Source organism: Engraulis encrasicolus, chromosome 17 (genome assembly GCF_034702125.1).
Source record: "Engraulis encrasicolus isolate BLACKSEA-1 chromosome 17, IST_EnEncr_1.0, whole genome shotgun sequence".
Classification (NCBI taxonomy): Eukaryota; Metazoa; Chordata; class Actinopteri; order Clupeiformes; family Engraulidae; genus Engraulis; species Engraulis encrasicolus.
The window spans coordinates 21,984,047-21,996,304 of record NC_085873.1 but is presented as its reverse complement, the minus strand read 5'-3'; the positions used below and the strand labels follow the sequence as shown (position 1 = coordinate 21,996,304).

At 42.8% G+C, this 12,258-nt stretch overlaps 1 protein-coding gene across 1 annotated transcript; it reads right to left on the bottom strand.

Moving 5' to 3' along the window:
• Nucleotides 1–5,157: 5,157 nt before the first annotated feature.
• On the bottom strand, nt 5,158–7,007 carry LOC134467953 (uncharacterized). The gene is made up of 2 exons (XM_063221969.1): nt 6,812–7,007; nt 5,158–5,833 (listed from the first exon to the last, which is right to left on the bottom strand). The coding sequence occupies exons 1-2, from the start codon at nt 7,002–7,004 to the stop codon at nt 5,187–5,189; spliced, it is 840 nt and encodes a 279-aa protein (XP_063078039.1). The 5' UTR covers nt 7,005–7,007; the 3' UTR covers nt 5,158–5,186.
• Between the last annotated feature and the right edge of the window lie 5,251 nt (nt 7,008–12,258).

The window sequence follows — 12,258 nt, the reverse complement described above, 5'->3', positions numbered from 1 at the left end:
TATAATTCTTTGTGCAATGTTAATTTCTTCCCCCAACTTTTACCCTAAACATTACAGAGGTCTTTCTCTGCCTTTTTTATGCATTTAAGTATAAAGTATTGCATGTCGATACACGTGTCTGCACACAGAAATGATGGGCCAAGCAAATTGTGCCTCTGAGGCATTTGCCACTATATGGCCAGTGTCAGCAGAGTTTAGTTCGGCCTTCTCCATCGTAGCTCAGGATTGTAGCCTCATAATGCATGACGCTCCATTAGTTGTTGAAAAGCCTTTACTGCCATAGTAATACATTACCACAACATTAAACAGAGCCTTTAATAATACGATGACTTGGTCATTGCCATTTTGGTAACCAGAAATATAATGTAACAGGGCCGTGTCTTAACAGATTAACAAAATCATGCTGAACAATTCCTCTATGTAATTATCATTTAAATTCTTTTTTATGTGCCATTCTATGTGACCAACTGCTGTGTGACCAACTGCAAACCGCTCCCCTCTGCCAGGTGGGACAATAACTACTGCCGAGAGTAAGTTATAACATTCAGCTATTATATATGCTACAATTGTAATTTCCATCTAAATTCATAGTATTATTGTTCATGACATCTCAATTAGAAGTAGTCAAGTCAAGTTGAGTCAATTGTATTTATAAAGCACATTAAAATACAACAGAGGTAGTTGTCCAAAGTGCTGGACAAGAAACTGCTATGAGCTTTTGGAGGCGAAAATGCTTTATAAAATGCTTTAGATCGCGTGAAAACGGCGCATGATTCACAAAAGCGTCAATATGTCCTTTTCATGTTGATTTTGGCACACGGGTTTCACACACTAAGAGGTTAAAGTCTCACCTTTCAAACAAACATAACATGTTTCTCTGGCCCTATCACATAATATGCTGTGACTGTACAAAAAACACAAAAAAATGGTTTAGAACACTGGGATTCTACGACAAAATTCTGTAAACATTGCCGGCATTCAATGTGTTAAAGCAGTGGTTCTTAACCTGGGGTGCGGGCACTCCCTGGGGGTGCGCCAGAAATTTGTGTGGAATTTTGTTTGTGTTGAGGTTGTGACCAACATTCTGCTTGTGTAACCTGGGGTCCTAAAGGGTCCTAGCAAAGTGTGTGTTTTTACGACTACGCCACTGGTGGACTTTCACCACCAGATATACAGCTCCAGGCCTTTTTATTAGAATACCATGAAAAAGTTGATTTATTTCCATAATTCCATCAATAATGTTAAACTGTCATGGATTGTAGATTCATGGCCCAGTTTTTTAACTATTCCAATCATTAAATTGTTTATTTTTACACATTTTGGTCTTCCAGCTCAAAAAAACCATGAATTGGGGAATTCACATCATTAGAATATTGTAATAAAATCACAATTTTCTTCATCAAAATTTGTTTCACATCAGTGCACATCAAATCAGTTGAACTTTGGTACTTTCTACACAACATGCAATGTTCAATACTTGGTTAGGACTCTCTCTGTCTTAATATTAATAATAACGGCCATGATGCGTTTAACATTGAAGTCAATGGCAGAACCAGTGCATGGGAGTAATGGAAGGCCAGATATCCTTGATGCTTTGCCGTCAGCTGTTTTTGTATAGCTGACCTGGTGTCCCACACTTCACTCTTCAATATACCCTGTAGATTTCCATGCCACGTTTTGGCGCTAACTCACCAGTTTAATTCTAAATAACCAGAAATGAAACCCCATTGAAAATGAATGGGGTTTTATTTCTGTTGAGTTAGAATTAAACTGGTGAGTTAACACCAAAACGTGGCATGGAAATCTACAGGGTATATTGAAGAGTGAAGTGTGGGGCACCAGGTCAACAAACAAGAACAGCTGACAGCAAAGCATCAAGGATATCTGGGCTTCCATAACTCCCATGCACTGTTTTTGCCATTAACTTCAATGTTAAACGCATCATGGCCATTATGAAGACAGAGAATGTCCTAACCAAGTATTGACCATTGCATGTTATGTAGAAAGTACCAAATTTCAACTGATTTAATGTGACCCGAATTTTGATGAAGAAAAATGTGATTTTATAACAATATTCTAATAATGCGAATTCCCCAATTCATGTTTTTTTTTTAGCTGGAAGGCCAACGTATATAAAAAGAAAAAAATAATGATTGGAATAGTTAAAAAAACTGGGCCATGAATCTACAATCCATGACAGTTTAACATTATTGATGGAATTATGGAAATAAATCAACTTTTTCATGGTATTCGAATAAAAAGGCCTGGGGCCTCATTTATCATCAGTTCGTAGAATGTCTTCTAAATTGTGTCTTAGGAGTGAAATTTAGAATGTTCGCAAGTACAGAAAAATCGGGATTTATCAAACGTGCGTTGGCTGCTCCTACGCACACGTCTGCATGATAAATCCCACACCTTCCAAATCACTGTGCATGCGCGCATTCGGGGTAATTAGCATCCCGAAACGCCTCCAAGTAACCATATATGGTATTAAAATATATTCAAATGCCATGTTAATTCGAAGGCGCCTCCCTGTTCGGACACACATGAACACACGCGCCAGTCAAAGTGCTGGCGGGAAGTGCGGAGATAGAACCATTTCTGTGGCAGAAGTGGAGGTGCTCTCGGCAGGAGGAGGACCGTGTTTCAGAATAAGTAAAAAAAAAGGAGACACACATGAACGAAAACACTGTAAAATAGCACACTGTCATACTCCATTGTCATTCAAAGCAAACTGTAGCTTGCACGGTCAATATTATTTGCAATTTCCTGTTTCTTCCACTCGCACGCATGGTCTGAGGTGTGCGTAGATTTAGGCACATTTCTACGTTCAAGTACATGTTCATAAATCCCACACTTTGCTCAGGAATGATCGCACGCACGCTTTACGCACAGATCTGTGCCTAAGAACGCTTGATAAATGAGGCCCCTGGAGCTGTACTTGTATGACCAGGTTTAGCACAAGCAGACCAAGCAGAATGACAACCCTGAACCTGCATGCCCTCAGACAGCAACCTCAAGACTAAACTAGGGCTGTCCCGACTATTCGACGTAATCGATTACGTCGATTGCGTAAATAAGTCGGCGTGTTCAACATACCGTCGTTTACGTGATTTGCGCAAAAAAAAAAAGTGACTTGCGCGAGCCGCGAGGTACGTGCTAAACAGAAGCGACGAAAATGGCAGAGGCTGAAAGCCTAGGGTGTCAGTGTCAGACGAAGATGAAGGTGCAGTGGCAGTGCACCACTAATCAGCCCAATGAAAAAAAGTGATTTGTGCGAGCCGCGAGGTAGCCTACGTGCTGAAAACAGAAGTGGAGAAAATGACAGGGGCTGCACGTCCGAGAGTGTCAGTGTCAAACAAAGATGAAGGTAACAGTGGCACCACTTATCAGCCCAATAAACGGACAAAGACATCTAAAGTGTGGCGATATTTTAAAGACAAGGCACAAGACCTGGTTGTGTTTCTGTAGGAGACTATATTTATTGAGGAAGTGAAAGTTTTTCAGACCGAGACGCGCGGTATATTTCACACTGCTTTATACTGTCGCTATGCTGGCGGCGTGCATAGCAACGACAGGGAGATAAAGCAGTGATTCGTAATGTGCCTGTTATAGACGCAATATTCAACATCTTTAGGGTGACAGTGGTCGGGGTGTTTGTAGAAGAGCTTGTATACAAAGTTAAAAAGTAAATGAAGACAACAGAAGTGTGCATATTCCGGCCAACAGCGTGAGATGTGGAGAAGTGAGAGGAATGCATGCCTGATTCAGAAAGGTCTCTTCCCTTTTCCTCCACGGACGGTGCACGAGTTCACCTCGCACTATTCAATATTGTTTGTGCCGACTGCAGGTCTAAATACATAGTAATATTATTCTAATAATATAATAAGTCATAATTATGTCGTGCTGCAATTACTAACTGGGTCTATATTAGCGACAGAAAGGGGATAGGGACCAGCAGGGTTTTGGTGCGTCAACAGAATGACATGGACAGAGTAGCCTCGACGTTCTTTCCTTGCAGGCTACTCATAATCTCTGGTAGCCTTTACCCTAACCTATTGTGGCCCATATTTGTTTCCACTTTCCTAATACTGTAGGCTATAAATTGGGCCTCTTTATACATCATTAAATGTAGGCTAATAAGCTTACTTGATTTGAACTGAAACAAAAATATATTATATTAGGCCTGTATGTATTATAGGTTTTTTTTTTTTTTTATTTTTTTTTTAAGAAATCATTGTCCTAATAGGCCCTAGGTGCACTCTGCTTTATTTGTCTGTTATTTTTCAGGTCAAAATTAAGTGGCATATCACAGTTTTTCCCTTCCAAAAAAAATTAAAAAATAATCGTGACTATTCGAAAAAAATAGTTGATAGAATAATCGGGAGGAAAATAATCTTTAGGGACAGCCCTAGACTAAACCTTTAGTAGTGTAACACGTAAATTACTTATTAGTCCTTAGGTCGTGGGTAAGAATACACAGCACAGAGATATACGATTCACAGTTCACTTTATTGACCCACGGTAATCTCACGAGACCTCTTAAATAATCCGGCCACATCATATACATTCCATTCCATATATCCTTTCGCCCTTAGGTTGACATATCCTTCCGCCCTTTGACCATACAGTCCCTTCACATCAACACACATTCCAATTACCATACTCCAACAACAATAACAAATATAATCTTACATTCGTCCTCCTCCTGAAAAAAGAATGTCCTCATTCCCCACACAACAGTTTTTTTTTTTCCTGTGTTAAACCTGAAATGGCAAATGTAACACATCACCCAACAACTGAAAGTGATCAATATAAAAACAATGGCATTGTCCTGTAAATTCATTAAGTTTACATTAACTGTTCAACATAGCCCACACCCTGAATTCCCAAGTAAGAGGTCGGGTAAAACCGATTCCGTAAGAGAGTTATCATACAACACTTAAAACACAGTAGGAAGTTATCACATACAACACTCAATATCCCTATTTATCCAACTACAACATTAAAACAACCACAAAGCATGCAAGATAGAAACCATTTTTTCTCTCTTTTCTTTTTCTTTCTTTTTTTTTCTCCTTCCCCTTGTGTTCTCTTTTCCTTTTTTTTTCCGTTCTATTTTTTTTGTTTTGTTTGTTTTTTGTTTTTTTGTGGGGATTTTTTTTTTTTTTGGTTTCAAGTTATGCTCATGGCACAAGGCGCTGTGGCCTGCGCACAGTCCGTCCTGAACGGGTAGTACATGAAGTGTCCTGTGATACCCCTGGCCCCATTGCACCAAGCTCAGTCCCTTGAGTCTGTTGTGGTGGTGCTGGTACCACACGGCCTGACGGCCTCCGCATCAGGGGCACCACTGGGCCTGTTGCGGTTTGGGTCTGACCAGTGCTAGTAGCTGAGGTCTGACCAGTGTCAGTAGACCCAAACTGAAATGGCATTGAACCGGATAGAGCTGTGTACCTGGGGAGAGGAGTGTCATGTCCCAGTGCCTCGGAGGCCTCCCAGGTGCTCCTAAACGGTTTAAGACGGTCATAATGAATCACTTTTGGCTCTTTGTGTGGGTGTTTCAAGTCCAGCAGTTTGTAAATCAGTCCCTGGTCATTTGAGGATACCACCTCATACGGTCCAGTCCATTTGGGAGAAAGTTTTTGTCTTACGGTGGTTGGATCATCAATCCACACCAGATCTCCCCTCTGATAGGGTTGAAATCTCACCTGTCGGTTGTAATAGTACTCACGCTTGAGTCTCTGTTCCTCAGTATTAGCCTGGACTGCCTGAAACACTGTGTCCATGCGTGTCACCAGTTCTGAGCCATAATTCTGGGGACTCTCTGCTGCTCCTGGCAGAGACAAGAACACATCAGTAGGCAGTCGAGGCTCTCTACCATGAGCAAGAAAGTATGGTGAATATCCTGTGCTAGTGTGTGCAGTGGCATTGAAAGAGAGGACCACTGCTGGCAAATAGTAGTCCCATTCGCCTCCCTTGTCGTGAATGAGTTTTGCCAACTGTTCTTTCAAGGTTCTGTTGAACCGTTCCACCATCCCATTGCCACGGGGGTGGTAGGGTGTGGTCCTTTTCTTTTTTATGTTTAGTCTCTGACAGATTGACTGTATGATATCTGACTCAAACTGCCGCCCTTGGTCTGAAAATAGTTCCTCCGGAACACCATGTTCAGGAATGAATCTTTCGCACAACAACTGAGCTACAGTAGTTGCTCTCTGGTCTGCCATAGCAAAAGCATTCACATATTTAGTGAAATGATCTTGCACTACTAGGACATACCTCTTTCCCTGTGAGGTGAGAGGCAGTTCTGTAATGTCCATGCACACAAACTGAAATGGTCTGTCAGCCTGAATAGATTGTAAAGGTGCTCTGTGTGGGGGTATGGGTTTCCTGAAGGCGTCGCATGTTTTACATACTATGTTACAAAAATGTTCAATGTCTGACCTCATATTGGTCCAGTAGCACATTGTGAGGGCTTTCTTATATGTGCGCTCTGCACTGTAATGGCCAGCACAAGGGTTTCCATGAAGCATGTGCATAATGTCTGTAATCAGAGCTTCAGGAATTAACACTTGATAATTAACAGTCTGCCCTGCTGCACTATGAACCCTTCGACAAAGCAAATTGTGGTGAAGCAACAGTTTTGGGAACTGCCACCAAAGTTTTCTGTGTATACGCCCTTTCACATGCCTAAGGTAAGGCCGTTTGTTTTCCTGCACCCATGAACGCACTTCAGCCAGAATAGGATCTGAGAGCTGTGCGGACAAAATGTCAATGTGTTGGTTTGAAAGTGAATGGTGTATAAAGTCACTACCTGTGTGGTCGACCGGTGGCGTTGACTCAGTGCTTTCCACTGGGCACAGTTGTGGCTGCAGGTTGTCCACTGGAGCAGGCGGCGATGACGCTGGGCCCAGCTCTGTCACCGCAGGTGCCTTCTGGTCCCCCAGTGGCTCTTGGTCGTCCTCCGGTGTCGTTGGGGGCTGTTGCAGGGACGGCATTCGTGACATGGCGTCGGCATGTTTCTTTCCCTCTTTTATGGCTTTCAGGCCGACCAGAACGGAGCTGGTGTCGGTGCTCGCACCAGTTACGTTCGGCACTAAAGTGTTTGTCTGCGAACCGCCAGTGTTCATACCGGGCTCTGAACTTTTTTCGCACGTGACTGTGTTACCCGGATGAACCTGCTGACGACCACGCTGTCGTCACGGTTTGCAGAGAAAAACCTAGTATTTTGCGGTTCGCATTGCGAACCAATTTTCCGGTTCGCGAACGCAAATATCTGTGGCGTGAACACGACGGTCGGTTCGCGATTAGGTGCGGGAACGGGCTCCAGCACGGTTCTCAGTCGGCCTGAATGCGCTATTTGTGTACCACTGTCCACTGATAGGGATCCAGCTCCAATGCCCAACGGCCTCTGCGACCTGTCGGGTCCTGTGTCACATCAGCCTTACGCAGACTGAGAAGTGGGCGGTGGTCTGTGATGATGGTGAATGGGTTACAGCTGAGATAATGTCTGAAATGCCTCACAGACCAAACAACAGCCCACAACTCCTTGTCATAGGTGGACCACTTTCTCTCCGTCCGTGTCAAAACATGGCTGGCATAAGCCACGACTCTTTCCAGTCCATTTTGAACTTGTGAGAGCACGGCTCCCACAGCATAGTTGGACGCATCTGTACTAAGAATGAATGGCTGATCAAAATTGGGGAAGGCCATAATTGGGGGGGATGTGAGTGCATCCTTAAAGCGGAATTCACCTCTGGGCAATGTGTGCTGTTATCACATGTAATTTATCCTCATTTTGCATTTTACATGAGAAAAATGAAGTAATTTGCATTATTTAGTTTAATTTAATACAATTATGTGCTGAACCGCGATTGCCAAAGCTATTTTAACGTACTCAGTTAACCAGAATGCACTGCGGGAAACTAAGTAATCGTTGCCAGGTTAACGCGTCACCGAATCCGAAGGAATCTTGCGTTCTGGCTGCTCAGTGCTCGCTGCCAGCAGTCGTGGCTGGTTTTAGGACAAATGTAAGCTGCTATCCGAGAGACAGATTGATGTTAATGTAGACTGTTGAAAAACATAACAATCATGCATTTTCCTCACGGGGTCTCATTGCGCAAACTATAGCTACAAACAGCGAATGGAAAAACAAACTGTTGAGAAGTGCAGCTCGTGTCGCAACTGTCGCTGTCCTTAGATCAGTGCTGAAACGGAAAATGAGAAGGCTAGCCTAACCTTACATTTAGCCTATTTTTGAAAAAATAAATAAATGTAATACTCATTCAAGAAGGAAGTAGCCTAGCCTGTCTATCTCTCTATCTATCTGTTTAATCCCATCAAATCCAAAGGCGAGGCGGACTTGTCTCCGTTCAACCAACTTTATCAAAGAGCGCTTTCTCGCCCTCTCTCTCTCGTGCTGGTGTTTGACCAAAAGCCGTTTAATCCGGACCTCTGCTGTTGGTCCCTAACAAATAGGCCTACAAGCCAGAGGGAATTGATCATTTATAGGCCTAAATAAAACAAATGTGCAGGCTGCCTTTTAAAAATGGTCTTCATCCCATTCATTGACTCTAATGCAAGTGCAACATGAAGGAAAATCGCCCCTCGGTAAGTTGCACCGTGCGCACGCATTTCTGGGCATTCAGCTGTTCAGGTTATGCTTTCTGTTTTAAGAAGATGAGAAATGACTTGCGTGAAACATAGCTTACAAACCCACATAGGCCTAAATAGCGCATCGGGACACCCCACCGTCTCCATCTCGCCAGTTTGAGGGAGGTGTTGGGTTAGACCTGCATTTTGAAGATGTAGGCTATCGTCGCTTACTTTGGTCAAGTGTTTAATTTCATTTGTCCGTTCGCGTCTCAACTGTCCCTCGAGAGTAAGTCTGTGTTTATAATTTATGCAAAATAGGCTTAGGCGGCCCTGACTGCCTGGGGAGTGAGCTGAAATCTACAATGACTTGACAGTAGATTTCAGTAGTCTGCCTGAGTGTGCCTTGTTCTTGCTCGTGTTCTTTAAATGCAATCAAGTCCAAGTGCAGTAATGATAGCCAGCGCATGCATTTATGGCTACCTTGTTTGCAACCTGCGTAAGAGGAGCATGAACATCGCCAGCAGTGCAAGGAGGACACCACGTTTAAGGATAGAAATGGTCGCAGCCTCCTTCAGCAATCCATCAAATAACTTTGAATAATCTTAAAATAAAGCCTGATGCAATTAAAGACAACTTGTCGAGCTCCTATTGTTTATCCGGACCGGACCTCAAATAATTCAGCAAGCTTTAAAAATATTAATAGCATATTAAAATATTAATAATATTATTAAAACTATTAATAGCATCTTAATAGCATATTAAAATTAATAACAAAGCAAAACAAAAACAAAAAAACGTGTAGGCAATGCCTACCATGTGTTATTACAACTTGCAGTCCTAATAGGCTACACTTGGCAGGCGTAGACATCGTGGACTGGTGCGCTCCGATAGCCTATGACAATGAGCGCATATTAACAATGCGGACAAAAGGTTTTTTTTAAGCAGTTGTATTGAATGCACCAAGGCTTTTACCACTGTGCAGTAACCTATACTGCCCTACAATTTCAGAACGCAGTATAATTCAAAATGCCAAACTGAGAAAAAAGGCTTTAAAGTTTCCTTTCTGTCCACGCGACTGTGTTGGAGGTAAAGTGGTGATGACACTTCCATATAATACTTTTTTAGGGTGAAAATTTATGCACACAAGAAAAAAGCAAAAAAAACAACATTCTCATTACTTTTTAGCTGAAAAATCATTATACTGCGCTCTGTTGTGGTATTACTGTCTACACCAAAACCACGGTGTCAATGGAGAAGTGCAGTATAAAAGTGCAGTATCGCATTATACTGCGTTCTTGGCTAGTAGCCTACCACGTAACCTACTAAAACCACAAAGCGCAGTATAATCAGTTTTTTGCGTTTTTTTCCGAAACGGGACCAAGTTGGGCCGAAAAATTTTAACACAAGAAGAAGAAGGTATTTTAAAGCCAATTTCCGGTCTAAACCCATTTTCGACCATTTTCAAGATACAGCGTTCTGATATTGTAGGGCAGTATAGGCCTACTTGAAGTAGGCTTAGGCTATTATCCGGACAATGTAAATATCTCCATCCTCGAAATGTGTTATCTGCCTGCCTGCTGTTCTGTTCCATGCGGCCTGTCATGCCGAGGTGATTTGATGACGCGTCCAATCACCCAGCAACGTTCTAATGGCATTGTAGTCGTTATTTTTTCTTCCGGTGATTTGATGACGCTTGAAATCACCATTACTAAAACAATAAATAGCTTTTATATTTAATATAAAGATATTATATCCAGTGGCTACATAATCCCCTGTTATAATGTGGTCTAATACAGAGATAGGGCACAATATTGTTTGAAAGGTGAATTCCGCTTTAAGCGTCTGAAACGCTGTGGCACACTCATCAGTCCATTCAAACGGAACCAGCTTTTGTGTAAGTCTGTGCAGGGGCTGAGAAATGAAGGCATACTTGTGAACAAAACGCCTGTAGTAAGAACAGAGTCCTAGAAAAGCCCGTACTGATGTGACTGAATGTGGGACAGGCCAATTACGTATGCGTTCACTGTTTGCTGGATCCAATGAGAGTCCATCACGTGACACTATGTGCCCCATGTATTTAACAGCCGACTTACAAAACTCACATTTTTTCGGATTTAATTTCAGCCCTGCTTCCCTGAACCTGGTGAGAATGTCTGTGAGGTTTTTAAGATGATCGTCAAAGTCCTTCCCCATGCAAATTATGTCATCAAGGTAAATGACACATGTTGTCCAGTGAAGTCCCCGTAACACCAGTTCCATAAGCCTCTGGAACGTTGGCGGTGAGTTCTTAAGACCCATTGGCATGACTTTGAATTGATACAGGCCATCCCCGGTGGTGAATGCTGTTTTTGGTCTGTCTGCTACTTCCATCTCAATTTGCCAATAACCCGCAGACATGTCCATGGTAGAAAAGAAGTGGGAACCAGACAGTGCATCTAAACTATCATCTACTCTCGGTAGTGGATGTGCATCGGTGATGGTGACTGAATTCAACTTTCTAAAATCAATGCAAAACCTGTAAGAGCCGTCTTTCTTTTTTACCATAACAACGGGGCTGGCCCAGGGACTAGAACTATCTTCAATCACATCCTGAGCTTTCAGCTCCTCCACCTGCTTTTGAATTTCAGCCTTCATAGCAGGAGAAGTACGATAGGCTCTCTGTGAGATTGGGATGTCACAATTGGTGTGAATCTTGTGTGAGACTAAATTGGTCCTACCAAAATCATGGGAGTGTTGGCTGAACACATCAGCAAAAGAGTTCAAAACGTCTCTCAGTTCAGTTTGTTGTACTGGTGTCAGTTCAGAGTTTGTCACATCCGGGAGAGTAAGTGGTGTAGATTTGCTAAATGTCAATGGACCGCTGTCGGTCGAGGCTTCCATAATAGTGAATTCGTGTTTTGGGCAATCTGATGTGGCGTAAAAATGTCCAATTCTCATGCCACCATGCAACACAACATCCTCTTTAGAGGGATTTGCCACTTTCACATGAATGGAGCCTTGTTCAGCATGTGTGACAGTCCAAGCAAAACCTACTGTAGAGTCATCAGTGTAATGCGGCTCAAACACACCTGTATAGCCGTGGGGGACAAGTCCTTTAAGAGGGGCATCGACACTGGCCTTAATGACCATCTCAGAAAATGCAGGGGCTGTGACGGTGGATGCCACTGTAACACCTGTGAGCCTCGGGATATACTGCTGTGGGCTAACTAATGGTACACTATGGCCCTCTATGGCTAGAGTCATGTTGATGGTGTCTACGACTATACCATTAGCAACCAGAAAATCCCATCCCAAAATCAGTGGCTTGGTGCAGTTTCTCACCACTTGTAGGGTATGTGTCATAGGCTGGTGAGCAATGCTGACATTAACTGAGATTGAACCTATCGAGTCCAGTGGGTCACCTGTGACACCAGTGAGAGGAACATACTGTTTCATGATCGGTCTTTTACACAGGGATGCTGTGGCCTGTCTGAAATCTTCACTGACAACAGAAATATCAGCACCAGTGTCAACAAATGCATGTACTACAGTGTCCTCAATCACTACTGAAACATAACGTTGTGTCATTGCAGTCTCTCTTGTGTGGAAAGTATGTGGAGTGTTGCCTATCTGAGCCTGGGTAGCGTCGGTAGCTGACAATTGGCCCCCATTGTCAACTACATGTAG